The 18344-nt window shown below is 46.9% G+C and overlaps 1 protein-coding gene across 3 annotated transcripts; it reads left to right on the forward strand.

The window, feature by feature from the left end:
* Window positions 1-297: 297 nt before the first annotated feature.
* Window positions 298-18095, forward strand: TFAP2A (transcription factor AP-2 alpha; the record flags this gene model as incomplete). Of its 3 annotated transcripts, XM_080657427.1 has the most annotated exons (8): window positions 304-348; window positions 4889-5323; window positions 8382-8433; window positions 10447-10678; window positions 12526-12644; window positions 14561-14702; window positions 16428-16712; window positions 16811-18095. In XM_080657427.1, 8 exons carry the CDS (start codon window positions 304-306, stop codon window positions 16812-16814), a joined length of 1314 nt encoding a protein of 437 aa, XP_080513553.1. In that variant the 3' UTR covers window positions 16815-18095. The 3 variants fall into 3 exon arrangements, with proteins under 3 accessions (XP_080513552.1, XP_080513553.1, XP_080513554.1); XM_080657426.1 differs by having other exon boundaries at window positions 298-348; window positions 16428-18095; XM_080657428.1 differs by lacking the exon at window positions 304-348 and adding an exon at window positions 3662-3688 and having other exon boundaries at window positions 16428-18095.
* Window positions 18096-18344: the final 249 nt, after the last annotated feature.

Consider the following 18344-nt stretch of genomic DNA (forward strand, 5'->3'; position numbering starts at 1 on the left):
TGATATGCTAATGAGGCGATTAGGCTGTTGGTAAAGAGCTGGAAAAGGGAAAAGTTTCTACCATTAGAGGGAGATCTCCGAGCGCACACGGGAGCTCTTTCCCTTCTCGCCTCCTCCTCCTCACCCTCCTCCTCCTCGACCTCCTCCTCCCCCTTTCTGCCCTCCTCCTCCTCCTCCTCTTCTCCCTCCTCCTCCTCCTCCTCCGCTCACCGTCACAGCCGGCACTTTGCGCTTACCCCGAGAGTAGCTGCACTTGGGTGCGAGGCAGAGAGGGGGCAAATCAGTTCACGCCGATCCATGAAAATGCTTTGGAAACTGACGGATAATATCAAGTACGAGGACTGCGAGGTAAGCGCGGCGCCGGCTCAGTTATCCTTGCGGCCTCAGGATCCAAGCTCTACTCTCCCGCACCTCCTTTTCGCAGCCAGCTGAGAAATGCTGGTGGGACAAACTTTGCCCCGCGAAGCGCCCGCATCTCCAGTTCGCCTGAAGAATGCTGGGGAGAGGTTGGAGAGGGAGCCAGCGGACGCTCCCCTTTTCATTTCGCCCCTTCGAAGCCTGTGTCCCACTTTCCCCCTTTATCTGAGCAACATTGTCTGTGCCTAAGACTAGGGAGAAGAGAGACAAGTATGGGTTTTTGAAGCAATTGATGGCAATAGGGCACGCGCCCGTGCACTCCGCGTGTCTCTAGTGAGGTTCTGGGAGCCCAAGTCACCAGGAAGAGAAAGGAAAAAGAAAACCCTTTACCTTCTTTAACTTCCTCTCTGATCCTTAATGTTTGTTTGTTTATTTATTTGCTTATTTATTCCTCCCCCAACCTTTTAAAAAAGGCTCATTTCTCTGTGGAGAGGGGGCCGTACACTTCGCTTTAAGCTGGGTTGCATCTCCCTTTTAGCGGGTTCAGTTTGAGATCACTCCTCTCCCAAACTGCTGCGGGGCCCGCTCCAGGTACACTCTCTATTCAAGAAGTTCCGCGCCGCTTCTCTCTCTGAACCACTTGGTTGGCGCCTCAATGGGGTGGGGGTGGGGGACGGCGCGGCACGGAGTTTCCCGGCTCCCGGGTCCCCACGCATCTGCCCTTGCAGCCGCCCGGCAGTCGGCTGCGTAACCGTGGGAATCCTGGCGGGGCTACACGCGACCTCCGGTGCGAGGAGCCAGCGGGGCCGATGGAGCCCGTTAAAAAACCCAGGGTCCGGGGAGCTCGGTTTCTTGTGGAGCAGCCAGGGAAGCCCCCCGCACTACCGGTCCACCCGCGGGAGGCGCTGAGACCCGGCCAGGCGGCCGCCGCTCCTGCCGCCCTTACAACCCCAGCCGAAAGCAGTCGATGAGTCACGAGAGGGGGAGGGGGGCCGCGGCCGGAGATTGCCTAAAATAAATAGGTGGCAGTCCCGGCTTTTGCTCTTTTTTCCCCTTTCCTTTCTTTCTTTTTGGTATTTGGAGCTGGGAGTGTCAGGCATGGAGGTCTGCGAGGGCGCAGCGGCAGGGGCTTGCCTTCCCCGAAATCGGAACCTGGGTTTATGTGAACGTTGTGTCACCCGTCTCCCTTCCCCTCCTATTTGTAGACTATTTTAAATCTCTCTCCTTTCCCGGGCCCTTTTCGCTCTCCCCACCCCCATGGGGCACGGGGTGACATCCCTCGGAGACGGGCGCTTCTCTGGGGCTCCTGCTGTGCGCGGCGCGGAGTGCAGACACCCCACATCAGACCAGCTGCTTTGTTTTTCAGAACGGGGGTGCCCTTTGCGAGCTAATGGGGTGAAACTCAGTCCTTAAGTCTCTTAGGGTGAATTGTCCCTGCCCGGGCTGTGGCCGGAGGCTCGGGCATTCACTTTCTCCGAGGCCAAAACCCAGCTCCCGGCGCTGAACTCTGGGTCGGCTCCGCGCGGCGCTGGGCACCTATGGGACCTAGGTGGGAGGCGAGGAACTTGCACCCCCAGAGAGAGACCCTGGGGGGCGCGTGTGAATGTGTGTGAGTGAGGCAAAAAAGAAAAATAAAATGATGAGAAACGAGACGTGGAAGAAAATAGAGTGAAGGCTGTTTCAACAACTTTGCGGTGGGCGAGTGCCGGAGCAGGGATTTCGGGTTTCCGAGCCGGCTCGGGGCTGTCTAATTATGTCGGGGCTCTGCAGGGACACGCAGGAGGCGAGGTGCCGCTTGTTCTGACAACCCGGCGGGCAGGCTGGCAGCGGCGGCAGCCTAGCCGCTCAGGGAGAGAACGAGCCGTGTCATCCCGGGGGGGGGGGGGGGGGAGGAGGAGAAGGGGGGGGCCTCGGGCGGGAGTGGCCCAGCCAGTCGGACGGGTTTAAGCCGGGAGTCTGCGCCAGCTGCGTCCAGGCTGGGCAGCCTCGCGTCTCCGCGCACCCGGGGCCGCGTCCCGGCTCCCCTCCCCGAGCCCCTGCCCTGGAGAGCCGAGGGCGGGGCGGCAGAACGCACAGCCCCGGGTGTTCGAGAGAAGCACAAGCGGCAGCCGAGGCGAGGGTCAGTCACGGGTGGGGCCCCGGGACATGGAGGAGCGGCGAGGCAGCAGGGAGCCGAATCCCGAGTCCCAGGCCCGGCTGCGGAGCAGAGGAGCTCGCGGCCGGAGAGGGCAGGGAAGCACCTCCGGTGCCGAGAACCGGTTGAACACCCGAACACGGTCCCCGGTAGCTCCAGCCAGCGACACGCGGCCCCCACGATATCCCGAGGTCTGCTCAAGCCTTTTAGGTCCGATTGTCCTCACTCGCTTCCTTTACCCCCTCCCCCTTCCCCGCGGCCTCCCCCTCCGCGCGCTCCGACTCAGCCCCCTCCCCCTCCTCCCCCCTCCCTCCTTCCAGCCGGGCTCTCCCTCCTTTCCTCCCTCCCCTCTTCCCACTCCGGGCTCCTCTCCCTCGCCCACACTTTCTTTCTCACACACGCACGCAGACACATTCTCCCTCTCTGCACTCTCCCTCTGTCTCCCTCTCTCCCTCTTTCTCTTTCACTTTTGCATGCCCTGCAACCTTTTAAAATGTTGCCCCTTCCCTGTGATTCGCCAGACGCTGCGCCGCTGCCCCCCGCGCGCTCGCCCGCTCCCTCTCTCGCCCGCTTTTTGTCTCTCGTGCTCCCGCTCCCCACCTCCGATTTGCTACACTGAGGCTCCCGTCAATGGACTGCATTGAGAGCCGGCTCCAGCGCGAGTTGCCTCTCCGCTTCACGCTCGATTTCCAGGCATTCTTCCCTTATTAAGTATTCGTGTAATATTAATAGTCATGAATATCTGCTATTAGGAGGCTCCAGGAACGCTGCCCAGCGCGGTTATTAGAAGCTCAAGCGAAGCCGCCACTAAGAAAAGAGGGGAGACACGGATTAAGGAACACGCGCGCACACATACACACACAGACACACACTTTTTCTTTTGGGGGGCTTTTCATTTTCTAAGGAACTTTGAATCACAACCGATCACGGAAAGATAGAGACCGTGGGTTCGACCTGCTGAAGGCGCCGCTCGAATCGGTGGTTCAAGTTCGGATGGACCAGAGCGGGGCTCCAGCGCTAGCGGGAGCGTCGGCGCGGTGACTGGAGTCGAGGGTGGCGCCGGACTCCCGGCGCCTTTTGTGTGGGGCGTACTCGGGCTGCTGGGCAGCCGGGCTCTCCAGGCTTGCTTGTTTTTTTCCACCCTGACTGGTTACCCCAGACTCTTCGCAGATGTTAGTTCACAGTTTTTCAGCTATGGTGAGTCCCATCCCCACCCCCATCCCTGTTTCCTTAGGAATTCTAGTCTGGAAACCTGGTGCGGCGGAGCTGCGCGAGACCTCGGGTTTCACCACCAGGTTTCCATCAGGGCACCCCTTTCATTTGCATTTCCCTCTTTTGCTCTTTTCCATCCTCAAATACCCCGTCCCTGCTCGACATCTCCCGGCGCGCAGACCTACCTCGCCGCTACTCCCCAAGGCGTGTTTCTCGCCTTGTTCATCTTTATTTCCTTGCGTCTTCACTTGTTCCTGAGATGTGCTCAACATTTGATGCTAAATCCGTTTGCACACAAAAAAACGTAGCCCGATGTGCCCCTACCCTAGGGGCCCGGGGCCCGAACCTCCGAGGGTTCGCATTCCCTGGAATCAACTCTATTCACTTGTTTTGCAAGCGAATTTCAATAGAGGAACAGAAAGTCAGGCGTTTCTTCTGCCTTTTGGAGCTGGGGTGGAAGGGGTGGGGGCCTCCGCCCCGGGGTGCACCTCTCTCATTAAACCCAAGAGGGCTGAGTCTATTTTAAACCTTGACTAGACGTCCCCTTCTCCCCATCCATATGGTAAATCGACGCTGTGGAGAAAGGGGCTCCTAACTGAGGAAACGGGAAAGGCAGAGTCTCCCCCCCACCCCAACCTGCAGTTAAAACCGTCTTTAAGCTGGTAATTTAAACGTGTGCTTCGTTATAGCCCCACTACGAAATGTTCCTATTTAAATAGTCATGAAATGCTAGTAGTCTTTGAACGTGTATAATTTTTCTCTCCAAATAAATGGAATAAGGTAAACAATGCAGTTCAAATGGTGTGTGTGTGGCGGGGGGGGGGGGGGGGGCGCTTCTACTGTTTAATATTTAGTAGGAATTTTAATTTTGCTTAAGGGAGGTTTCCCGCCGCAGCTTATCGTGCTCCATTCTGGGAAGCCCTTTTCTACCCGTCCCTACCGTTGAAAGAAATAGCTGAGAGTCTCTTACGCCCCACATTTGCACAGTCTAATTTCCTGCGTTTTTGGAAGGGCCCGTTTCACTTCTGGGGTATTTTCCAAAAGGAACAACTTGGAGCTCATTTCTGCGGCCTGCCGACGGGAAGGGGCGTTTTCCCACGCAGTCCCGCGGAGTGGATTTAGTGTGGACAGCTGTAACTCGACGCCTGACTTCTTGTTCTTCGCTTTCCTCTCGCTCTCTTCTAGGACCGTCACGACGGCACCAGCAACGGGACGGCACGGTTGCCCCAGCTGGGCACTGTAGGTCAATCTCCCTACACGAGCGCCCCGCCGCTGTCCCATACCCCCAATGCCGACTTCCAGCCCCCCTATTTCCCCCCGCCCTACCAGCCTATCTACTCCCAGTCGCAAGATCCTTACTCCCACGTCAACGACCCCTACAGCCTGAACCCCCTGCACGCCCAGCCGCAGCCGCAGCACCCGGGCTGGCCCGGCCAGAGGCAGAGCCAGGAGTCTGGGCTCCTGCACACGCACCGGGGGCTGCCCCACCAGCTGTCTGGCCTGGATCCTCGCAGGGACTACCGACGGCACGAGGACCTCCTGCACGGCCCGCACGGGCTTGGCTCCGGACTCGGAGACCTCCCGATCCACTCCTTACCTCACGCCATCGAGGAAGTCCCGGTAAGAGGCCGCGCGGACGGCGCGAGAGGGAGTGCAGCCCCTACCCACTCCCAGAGAAGATGCCGGGACGCACAGCCGGTGGGCCCGGGTTTTCCTCAGTGGTGTTTACTTTTTCAAAATTTCATTTTATTTTTTGGGCGGGCGCTTTAAAGACCCACATAGGCAACCGAATTTAAAAATTAAAAATAAGTTGAGAGTTCTGCCCCTAGAACAATGGTTCCTGGAAATCCTTCAAACAATGCCAGCATTACCATTTTCACCGACGCAAATAAATCAGATGAATGTCACAATATCTTCCCCTCTCCAAGACAGTAAACTGTTTCGATTGGGAGAGGATCTAATTCCACCGCTGAGTCTGGCGTTGGGATTTCTCCCTGTCCTGAAAAAGATGTTAAATTCAACCGAAAGAGCTCATTAAATGCCCTGGCAACTCAAAAGAAAGTGTAAAAGACATACTGAAAAATTATCTTTACTGGATTTTACAAGCATTAGTGATATCTGAAAGTTATGTGTATCCCCTACCCTGATTAAGGAATAGTTAAGTAGCAAATCTGAGCAGAGGGACATTAAAATGCAGACGTCTTCTCTTCCTAGGGGTGCTAAGTGCTGACCTCATAAATCATTAGCTAGGTTCCAAACGCCTATCAGAACCTGCTACACCCCATATTAAATTAAATGTTCTGAAACTATTGAGCAACATTACTTGAGTTTTAATTCAGTTATCAATAAATGTAGTTTAAAATGATCTCTTAATAAGCATGATATTAGCACATTTACTCTTTACAATGTAAACCAGCTATTGATAATTTGAAAATACTTTCTGAAATTAAATTTAAACCAGCATCTCTGCTTCAATTCTACATATTTATGGTTTCCTCACAACCTTCCTGAAATGGAATTAGAACAAGCCAATAATTTTATTAAAGCTGTAAAGGCTCTATTAATGCTGCTTTTCTTTGGAGAGGAAATGTATCTGGATGTGATTTTTGCTGAAATGCTATTTCAAATTACTGCATCAAATATTGCAGCAATATGTCCGTTGACAGTTTAATGATTACTGCATTAGATTGCAAAGAAATGGTCAGATGAACTTACCTGCTTGCATGGTGAATTTAAAACTTTAAGTTACATAGGAAAATAGAAAATTTATTACATCTCTCATTTAGCTCAGTTAATCACTGAAATTTGTTGGTTATGTTTAGCAGCCTTGCATGGAAAGCAGAAAAGTAGGAACTTGATCCAATGTGGGGTTTAGTAAGCATTGTGTTTGTATGTGTGTGTGTGTGTTTGAACATGTATTTAGAGGCTGATACTAAACAGTGCAGTTCTTGGGAAGGAAAATGAGAGGAGCAATAGTTGAGAAAAGCACAATTAAAAAACAAGCCTGGAAGTTGTGATCATTTTACTTCTTCCCAAAGAGTCTCTGAATCCTTTTCCTAGCCTGGTCTTTGGAAATATTTGAATTGCAAAATAATGTTGCAAGCTTTTGAGACTACTGTGGATTAGAATTGCTCTACTTTGCAAAAATTCAAAAGTGGTTGGTGTGAATTCTTAACACCTGTATAGTCCCTCTTTGTGGTGAAATTGGTCTGTAGGAGAAATTAACCTAAAGATCAAATGAAAACAAGGAAACCCAGTTGCTGCTCTCTCCCTCCCTTCCCCACCTTTTAAGAAGAAAAAAAAAAATCTTTCAAAGGAATTTGGGTCAGGAAAAGGGTTGTTTTCAATTTTCCCATTGCTGCAACAGTTAACCTTTAATAAGAATGACTGCTAAATATTTAAGAAAATCAAATCGATGGTGAAAATTATTTAATCATTAATATCTCAGTGGGGTTTTAAACTTAACAGTCTTCCCTGTATGGACAAGGTCTAGAAATAACACAAATAAAAGTATTATGCCACACTACATTTACTTTATGAGTTTAGGGTGCATGCATAAAGGGATCATATTTCCCCATATAGTTAAAACACAAGAACTGCAGCAGTACTCATTTCTGAACATTTCTCAATTTAATTATACTTAAATCCAGAAGCACTTTAGGCAAGTTACAAATGAGAGCATTGAGTATAATAAAACCTGTAATAAAGCAACTTAGTACCATCCACCCGGAATCATTGCGATCAGGCACAATTAACAGGAGCATAAATCCAAGACAGAATGGAAAATGTTTGAATCAGTATTATTGTTGGACAAAGACTAGAGAAGGAAGTAATAGTTTTTTAAATGGTAATGCCTGTGTTTGGTAACGATTGCGAAATCTTCTATCTCAGCAGCCCTGGTGCTAATTTGTAAACACAGCCAGACATTATATTGCCTGTCAGTTTCTGCATTAGAAAACATGATTTCATTTTACTTTCTAATCACGTTTTGACTCTGGCACACACATATACCCATCCATCTGCAAAAAAAATGAAAACCCCACCCCAACAAATCTGCTGTTGGACAACAGAAACAACCTCAAACGTTTTTGTGTTTGTTTTTTTAAATCATTTATATTCCTGATATCCAATTTAGGCAGTAGTCCTTTTTTCAAAAAAAGACAACACAAATTATTATTTTTCCATAAGTGAAGATGTGTGTATACATTTGCTGTTTATCACACTACCTAAAGCGTTTCCAGCACACCCGTCCTGCCTGTCATTTCTATTGTGTTTCTCTGGCTTTTGCTGCTGAGCCCTTGAATCACTAAAAGTCCGAAGCCACTGAGGCGCCAAAGTAATGCTAGGTGCATTTTAAAAGGTTGAACTGATTGTGAAAAAGATTAGGTGCTCCAAAACTTGATTTTAAATTCCAAAGAAAGTTTTATTCCCAACCCCCACTTCTTTCAAACTCAAATTATTTGCGGGAGGAGGAGAAATTGGCCGTGGGTGTGCAGTGAAACCTCTTGAGTTGCAAAGCCCCAGATTCCAATAAGCCAAGACGAGATGTTTATATATAAATGTCACTATAAGGGGGGAATTTTGATTCTACACCTCCCCCTCCCCCATCTTGCACGGAATATTCATTTCCTTTTGTTTTGATTATACACTTACATCCATGTGTATCCTTTTGTTGCAGCATGTAGAAGACCCGGGTATTAACATCCCAGATCAAACTGTAATTAAGAAAGGTAAGCCATTTCCTTTTGCATTCCAAGCATGTCCTTACAGGCATAGTGCTATTTAAAAGAACTTGCAGAGCTGTATTTATTTTTTTCAAATACGCTTTTCCTAAAGGCTCAGAATTAGCAAACAGACATAGAACAGCAATGCTTGAATGATCGGCTTTCAGTAGGTTAGCAATGGCAACAGGCTAGCTTTGTTCTGATTCATGATTTAATTTAGTTTAATGATATCTGGACAAACACATAAAATGTGTAATAGTTTAACTGATTTGGAAGTGGCATTTCAATTTTGAAACGTTTTAATAGTTTATTTAATTGTGGGAGTGGCCAGGAGTGTTAAGAAGTGATATGCTAAAACAGTGCAAATAATTTACTATTGATATAAGGGCAGATGATAAAAAAAACATAGCATTCCTTAGCAGAGGGGGAAAAAAACCTTCCATGTTTTTCAATTCAATTTCTCATTAGCTCTTTAAGGGTTTTTAAACTTTGTGAATTAGGTTAACAAAAATTTGGCTTTTGGTTAAAATTAGTATCTTGAAGATGTCAGGATTGTTAGCATAATTGTTCATAGCAAAAAAAGTTGTTTAAAAGTGTCCAGTGATTTGGATGGATTTGTAATTTGTATTGTATTTAGTGAGTAGAAATAAAGTTTACTGGATTAAATGCTTTCACAGCAGCTTTTTTGTTGTTGTTATGGTGGCAATGTTACATTTCAGGATTCTAGGCACCACCAGTGGCCGATGCTATATAACTGTTCTCATTTCATTTCTAACCCCAATCAGCTTGTTAGCTAGTTTAGAGTTCCATTTTTGCATCTGTGAAGTCTTTGTCACATCAAATTAGATGTGCAAGGGATAAATCTTAAGAGATGCTCTTTCCAAGTCGACATGATAATTGGCTCTTTTATTAGTAATCTCTCAAGAGTTCGTTTAACTCCTATTGTCTCTATTAGCCTCCCCAGAGCTATTAATGTCACAAGCGATCTATCCAAAACTAGAGCCCCCCACCTCTCCATACATCTAGAATATCCCATTAAAGAGGGAGGAGTAAGGCAATGAGAATGTATACATATTATTATATATGTCTCCATGTGGAATTTTAAAAATACAAATGCATACTGTACTTAAATGGTTATGAATGCATCCGAATTATATTGGTGTCAAGAAATGTAACGTTAGTACACTTTCTACTGGACTTGAAATTTTTTTTCTAACTATCATGGGTCCAACAATGAAGAGCTAATGAATTTAACTAGTAATATATCCTCCCTGCCTTCCCAATGAGGACGCTTAAGCAGAGGGCTATTAACTATTTGCTCAACAAAAGTATTCTGTGGTAGGCCTGTTTATCCTTCCTTCTAGAACAAAACGGGGCTTGGAATGGCTCTTCAAAACTCGAGTATTTCTCAAAAGGATGGGGCACGTGTTGTGTGTCAACAGACCACTTCCCAGATTGGTGCCTTAACTGAAAATGCTCATTTACAGGCTGATTTGCCATCTAAACTCTGGGCTGATTTTAATTACAGGTTTATGAAGTAATTTCCCCCCCAACACTAAACCCCTCATTCCACAAAACTCCAAAGGACACATAGTTTGCTTGCTCTTGGTTTGCAGACGTAATCCCCTCCCCTGCACCCCAAGCCCATGCTGGAGCACCTTGTCTAGGGCCCACTGTCCTCGGGTGCTGAGAGCTCAGCGGCTCACAATTTCACCACCATCTCTAGACAGCACCCCGAGGCTAAAGGAAAGGGTCTGGGCAGAAGCACAGGCCTGGCTGGTGGGCTGAGTGGGGACACCTCCAGGCCGGGGGGTGAGGCGCGCCGAGGCGAAGTCTTGATCTCAGGACGGAGTAGGGCAGGAGGTGGGAAAAGAGCCATGGAGTTTTCAGTGCTGGAAGAAAAGGGGGGGGTTGCCGCGCAAGCCTGGGCGCCTGCCCTGGCCGGGAGGAGAGTCGTGTCCGGCAGCACTTGGGCGGGATCCTCGGCTCCCACACACGGCCTCCGGTCTGTCTCCGCAGGCCCCGTGTCCCTGTCCAAGTCCAACAGCAACGCCGTCTCCGCCATCCCCATTAACAAGGACAACCTCTTCGGTGGCGTCGTGAACCCCAACGAAGTCTTCTGTTCAGTTCCGGGTCGCCTCTCGCTCCTCAGCTCCACCTCGAAGTACAAGGTCACGGTGGCGGAAGTACAGCGGCGCCTCTCACCGCCCGAGTGTCTCAACGCTTCGCTGCTGGGCGGAGTGCTGCGGAGGTGAGGCCTGCGCGGCCCGACCTCCCCGCCCGCGGCCCGGGCAACACTGCGCCTGCGCCGGGCCGCGACGCAGACGGACCTCGCGCCGCGGCCCTCCCTTCGCGGGAAAAGAAAGAGGCGGGGAGAAGGCATGGAACGGAGTGGGTGGAGCTGAAGGCGGGGCGAGGCGGCGCGCGCCCGCCTTCTCCGCCCCTCCCCTCGCGGGGGTGGGGTCTGGCGCGCGACCGGGTGGTGGCGGCCGCGCGCTCGCAGGGCCCTCCGGCTCCTCCCTCCCCCGCCCGGCGCGCACGCGCAGCTCGCTCCGCCGTGAGCTCAGTCCCGGCTGCGGCAGCCGCGGGGCGCCGTGCAGCTGCCTTTTACCTCCATGTGTACACTTTGCTGGCCCTGGAAAACTTCCTTTCGGGCTCCTCACTTTTCTTTACCTCCGTGTAGGGTCTCCGACGGGTAACCCGTCGTTCCTAGAATAGAATTTTAAGTAGAAGACAATTGCTTTCTCTTGAGTCAGCACGCCATGCCCCGCTGGTCATTACCACCTCGGACCGAAGGTGACTCCCCGTGCCCAAGGCACTTGCATTCATGTTTGCGATGTATGGCGGCCCCTATGTGTGCCAGGCAGCATGCAAGGCACGTTTAAGTGCATTAGGTGTAGTCACTACCGACGAATACATGTTACATACGTGGCCTCACCCCCGCGAGGTCGGAATGATTCATTTCGTAGATAACATTTTATAAGCGGCAGGGAGGTGAAGCATCTTCCCTCAGGGCAGGTTTCTCCCTCCTGTGGGCTTCCTTCTAGGGTTCCACCCAATGGAGGGTCTTGTGTTGAGCTTTCCCAGATAAATACTTTCTTCCTTTTTTTTTTTTTTTTTTTTAAATAAGAAAGTAGACCAAAAGTTTATCCTTTTGATACTCATTTACCTACCTATGAGACTTTTGGTTCTGCTCTGATAGGTATATCCCATTCAAAGCCTATAAAACCATTCTTGGGAGGTTTTAACACCAGCTATTTTAATCTTTTCTTCCTCCTTCACAGTCATTTGGCTGTCCCTTTGTAATCTTTCACTGTCACAGATCTGAATCCGCCCTCTGCCTTTTCCTCCCCTTCCCCCACCCCCAATATTGGAGACTGTTTACCTAGGGGAGTATAATCTAATCCACACAATTAAAGAGCACTTGAGTAGGGAATAAAATCTGAAATTAATTAATTTGCTGTTTTATTTAAACAATTTATCTTAACCACTTTCTGATTATGGAAGTCTATTTAGACATCTATTTAGAACTGCCTCCATTGTCTCGAAATCAGTGAAATTTTTAAAGGCTGATATCAGCTTTTGACATTTCCAGTTAGGCTGGTGACATGGCATGTAAACAGTTGGTGAAATGAATTCCCCGTTGGGGCTAAAGCCAGAGCAAGAAACGTGAGAGTGATGATAACTTTGGTTACTCTGAACAACCTAATAGCAGATCTTACAAAGACAATTTAAAGACCCCATTGGGATTTATGTGATTGTAACAACAGGGAAAATATACAGTGACCAGTTGAACTAAAAAGTACCTTAAACCCTGGAGGTGAGAGCTGTTTTTGTTTGTGGTTCTTTAGAGAGCTGGGGAATCAAAACCGTCCAACCTGCCACAATAATTGCAATAATAACTGAACACAGAAGATGCTTTACAGTTTAATAAGCATTTGTCTCCGATGATGTTTCTGTACCATTTCTTCCTAGATTTCCCTCCCTTAAATATCTCGGGGCTGTGATTCTTAATTTTAGGAAGTTGTCAAAATTATTATAATATGATGCAGAGCAACCCAATGTTTTCTAAATAGCTTTCCTATATTTGTGAAACAGGGCGAAGTCTAAAAATGGAGGAAGATCTTTAAGAGAAAAGCTGGACAAAATAGGATTAAATCTGCCAGCAGGGAGACGCAAAGCTGCCAATGTCACCCTGCTCACATCACTAGTGGAGGGTAAGTTTCTTCTGAGAAAATGGGTAATACTTAGTGGCCAGATGTTTGGTTGTATTTTGTGTCAATTGGGCAGTTTCATTTTTTTTACAGAGAATGTAGCAGGAAGTGAATGAAATTCTTGCATGTCAAAAAACTATTTGCATTTATTCCTGTCCTCCTTTCCTCTTCCCCTCTGCCACAAAATTATACCTCCCTAGCCCAATTCTGACCTAAACAATGTGAAAATTTAAGAACTGCATATTCTCCAAGTTCCTGTCTCCCTTATAGAGCTCAGCAGTAAATCACTTAAGGTATTCTGACATCTGCATTTGAGAAATGCGTGACCATTACTTCCTGAATTAATTTGGGAATCTTTGACCTGCATCCTGATTTAAGACCATCCTGAAAACTCAGGGTTATATACCCTTTTAGTTTTTGTTTTCCAAACATATGCTCCCTTATCTCTCCTTTAATTGTGCTTCTTTACTTGGAGGGGAAGAAAAGTGAGTGATTTTAGACTTTGAATTGTTTGGATATAAAAAGAAAAAAGAAAGATGAGCATTGCAAAAAGTTTCTCCTGGCAGTTTTGAACATGCACGCACACATGCATGCATGCACACACACACACAACACACACATGCATGCTTCCAAACCCCTCAAAAACAAAAACCAACCCTGTCCTCACTCCCTGCTCTAGATGCACTGTCACCAGAATCTTCTCAGATTCCTGCTTCCTCTAGATTCCTGTTAAGTTTTTCTGATACTAAATTGGCTTAAGTTGAATGTGTTGGAATAAATATATAGCTCTCTTGCATTTTCCTTTGTGTTCTGCTGGAAATGCCTTATGGCTATAGGGGAAAAGGCACTTAAATTATCAGGCAGATTTCAAAACTGCCATTTATATTTACAGAAGGCATTTTATCTTATTTGCATCTTCTATTTGAGGAGGTATAATACAGTTGAATTCAACTTCTAGCTTTGTAAATAACTAAAAATGTTTAAAACTGTAAATTTAAGGAGGAACCCTCTGAACCATTTGAAAATGGTGTCAAAGATGACAATAATATAACTGTTAAATAATAAGCATTTGTTCAGTGCCAGAAACTATCTACAGTAGCATTATGTTCATGATATTAAAAATAATACCAATACATAGAAAATGCTCTATCCATACTCCAAAAGACCTATATGCAAAAAAAAAAAAAAAAAGTAGTTATGAGTTCGGGTGTAGTGTGAGAGTATGTGTGGGTTTTGGGGTTGAGCCCTGTAGCAGGGAGGCAGTTTCTGGAGAACTGTTATTGTTTGTGATCCGCTCCATTTTATGGAAACAAGCTCTGCGGAGAGGGCTTTGATGCTCTAATTGGCGCATGCGTTCTTCCGGAGCTGGAGCTAATGGCAGGAAGCCCTGCAGTAAAAACCAACTGGTTCAGGAAATTAAAACCAAAGATTCGAAAATCAACAACACAGACAGACTCAGTGGAGTGACCCTCAAATCCTCTTGGTTAATCGGTTTGGATGAACAGATAATTATATGCGATCAAGTTAAAATGTAAACCCTTAGTTGTTACCTTGCAGAAAAGCTCAAGGAGTAATTATGCATACCATTTATGAATGCATTGATAGGTGTGAGGTTGGAATACAAGAGACATTTTAAGAGAAGTTGGGGAAGTGTTATCAGGGTGGGGATGAAACTGGAGGGTAGTGGATGAGATTTACATTTTCAAATCATCTTGGCCTTCTAGGGTAAGTGGCCATTTTTCCTGATAACTACATCCACCAGATTCTACAGAGAAGGAAATAAAATGCCTGAAATGAGAAAACAAGTATTTTGTGTTTCCTTCAACATCTGGTTTAAGAAAATAAGGGAGTTGGGAGGAAGTTTTGATCCCAACTCTACATTCTCTTGCACTCGCCTCCCTCCTCTCACCTCTTGCCAGGAGAAGCCGTCCACCTAGCCAGGGACTTTGGGTACGTGTGTGAAACCGAATTTCCTGCCAAAGCGGTAGCTGAATTTCTCAACCGACAACATTCCGATCCCAATGAGCAAGTGACAAGAAAAAACATGCTCCTGGCTACAAAGTAAGGCACTTACCTCTTCAGGGTCTCTGTGTCTCAACTGTGAAGAGAAACAAAAATCAAATTTGCTCTCACTTTTCTCTTTTCCTTTTGTGTTAGTCAGCTTTGTTGTTGTAAATATTGATAAACACAATCTGATAAATCATAATCTATTTTAAAGGGGAGATACAAGTAGAATTGTTCTGTGTATTTCCATCTTTTCTGCCTCACCTTCCCATCACGAACAATTGATGTGGGGGGGGGGGGATTGTAGGGATTTGATAGAAGTTGAGTGTGGATTTGTGACTATGTTGTTTCAGAAGACCAGAATCAAGTCATCAAAGGTGTAAACAGGCTTGTCTATATCAGTTTCTTTCTCTTGCACAAGTCAGTTTTTGTCTTCTATTAATGTAAACCCTTAGTTGTTAATCCAAAGGCAAGGATTAAGTAGCGGCCTACAAAATGTGCAAACCAGAAGTTGTCCTAGTTTCAACCCTAATCCCAATCCCATTTCTTGCTTCCTTTCTCCTGGAAAGTCAAACACACACACACACACACACACACACACACACACACACACACCCCACAAGTTTTAGCCCACAGGCAAGATATCAAGTAGGTTTCAAAATGGCCCCAAGTTAAATTCCCATGGGTGCTTGGGTTGAATAGGCTTCTCCAGGTGGTATGTGAAAAGAAAATGACTGTCTTGATATGTTTTCTGGACATTAAAAGGCTTGTTTGGAAGCCTTTAATTATCAAAGTCCATGTCATAGGAGGGCATGGAACCAGAGGGCAGAGGCTGAGGCCTCAGGCAGGACAGTGTTTGGCCTGGGGACATCATCAGCCTTGGGAAAGGCAGCCTTCTAGTGCTCCCCATTCTCCCTTCTCCCTACCCCCACTCTACCTCCATCCCCAAGGCCCAGCCAATTCTTGTTTCCCACATTCAGAGACAGGGCTTCCAGTGTGCAGGCCTCATCTTCCTGTATTTCAACTTTTTCTCTTTCCTTAGGTTCAAAGCATGCCCATATTCACAATTTCCCTAGAGAGTTTTATTTTATTTTGATGTATGAGGGAAGACATGGAATGGGAAACTGAAATGACTGTTTCTTCTTCTCCAAACCACTCAATATCCCCAAGTAATGGGTTTTTCATGCCTTTTTTTTTTAAAGGCAAAATAATCCCAAGAAAAGTTTTGCCTTTCTGTTCACATGCAACTGATTAGACGGTGAATGAGTGGAGACTTCATCCCACAAACTGCTGCTGAGGTCTCTCTAGAAGATCAGAGAAGAGGGTCTCTATAATATTTTCAACAGGACAGCTGATGGCCGCATGCTGTTGGCTATTGAAGAGACTTATGTTTGACTCCTTGTCCCTCTTACTGTCTCTTCTCATGTGTGAAATGTTTTCCAGTGACTAGGATGTTTGGTGTGAGCAAGAGAGGAGGGGGTTAGAAGTTTGGTATAGCTGAGAGACGGGTGGGGGAGGAGGGGGAGAGAGACAGAGACAGAGACTGAACACATTAGTGGAAATATTTAAAGAAGGAGCAGCGATGTTTTAGTGGACACTGCTGGGTCTTCCTTCCAGCATGTGGGCACTGTAGGTCTGTCTCTAAGGCTGGGGTCTTGGGTCAGGTCAGTGTCTGCTGGATCCCGGCAGAGGTAAGTGTAGGGAGAAAGGTTATCTTTGCTGCTGGTGCTGCCCCAGAGGAGTTTCATGTCTCCCTCTCTCTCTGCTTCACTTGTGCTGCAGACAGATATGCAAAGAGTTCACCGACCTGCTGGCTCAGGACCGATCTCCTCTGGGGAACTCGCGGCCCAACCCCATCCTGGAGCCCGGCATCCAGAGCTGCTTGACCCACTTCAACCTCATCTCCCACGGCTTCGGCAGCCCGGCGGTGTGCGCCGCGGTCACGGCCCTGCAGAACTATCTCACCGAGGCCCTCAAGGCCATGGACAAAATGTACCTCAGCAACAACCCCAACAGCCACACGGACAACAGCGCCAAAAGCAGTGACAAAGAGGAGAAACACAGAAAGTGAGGCTCTCCTCCCGCCCAGCCCCTCCCATGCCTCACCAGCCCCTCCCCCAAGCGCCCACCCACTCTGTCTTACCCGCACCAACCACCCCCGGCAGGTGACAGCTCCGGGATCAGCAACCCCCCACTGCTGCTACTGCTGCTGCTGCTGCTGCTGCTGCCGCCGCCGCCGCCGCCGCCGCCGCCGCCGCCTTCAGTCCTCCCGTCTGGGAGTCTGGGGACTGCTCTGCACTGTCAGTGGGGCAGCCCCTGCTGACTCAGGCCCTGCCTCAACTTCCCCTATCAGCATCAACCCTTTGCCCTCATGTGGAGCCTAAGAACAGAACAGGCCGTGAAGCCAGCAAAGAAAAGTTCTGTCGGAGTTTGTGAACTTTTTTTTTAAATAAATAAAAACCCCACACATCAACAATGGCAACAACAACAAAAACTTAAAACTTTTTTTCTAAAAAAAGAACGTAAAAATTTAAAAAAATTATATGAGCTTCATGGGACTGAATCACCACCTTCTCTTACATACTTCAGTTCAGATTGTAGCCATACTTAAAAAAGGCAAAAGGATAATAACATTTTTATCAGTATTGTGAATAAACTTGAACACAAATACACGAAGTTCCATGTCATGTCTCAGTTGTAGAAGTTTTTCCTCTTCAAGGTAAAGCGACCAACTTGAACTTTCTCTGGCAACACGATTCAGTTATATAAGGGAATCAGTGTTCATGTCTCTGTATATATTTATTTATGTGTAATTTAATGGGAAGTGTAAATATGGTGAGTCTGTTTTAAGCCTTTTTTATTTATCTGGTGATCTCGTTTACCTCTTGTTTAGTGGGTTTTGCCTCTTCCCTATTAGTTCTTCATGTGGTTCATGGTACTTATTTAGAAATTCAAGGTTTGGGGGGATTCCTTTTTCCTCTGGGATTCATGAATTTAGCATGTTAAAGATGACAATGAAACAGCTGAACAAATAAAAAAACAAGTAAAGTAAAATTTTATATACAATTAGAATTACATTTAGCTTTTCATTGAACGGAAAGAAAAATTGATATTGGACCTGGGAAAGATTTTTAAACTTGAGTGGTTTCATAACCCTTCTATGTATTATGGGGAGGGGGAAAAGTTAATTTTATTCCACCATCCTCCCTTAAAAGCATCATTTGAGCAATAAATGAGTATTGTCTTTAAACCAAGGGTTAGGGATTTTTTTCCTCTCTCTCTTTTTGTTCAAAGAACTTCAAACATTTGGGACCACCTGGTATTCTGTATTTTCACTGGCCATTTTGGAAACAGTTCTAGTTGTATTGTATTGAGTTGTGTTGGCAGTAGTTTCCATGCCTGTCAATGTATCATAGTCCTTTGTTGCCCAGATAAATAAATATTTGATACGCTTTATGTCGATTTTTTTTTATTCAGTGGCTGTCTTTACCCAGGCGTATTTTTGTTCTTGGCAGTATTTTTTATTCAGTATGGTTACAGTAATTGAGTTTAACTCTCCCTTGGCAATTGCTCCTTGCAATAAGCAGCTGAACCCATTGTTTCCCTCAAGTATAATAAAAACTTACTTTCAACTTGGAGTTCAGAGCAGGGTATCATTTAGATATTCCACTGAGTCTGTATCCAGACAAATGACACAAT

Source organism: Plecotus auritus (assembly GCF_963455305.1).
Source record: "Plecotus auritus genome assembly, chromosome: 2".
NCBI classification, from domain to species: domain Eukaryota; kingdom Metazoa; phylum Chordata; class Mammalia; order Chiroptera; family Vespertilionidae; genus Plecotus; species Plecotus auritus.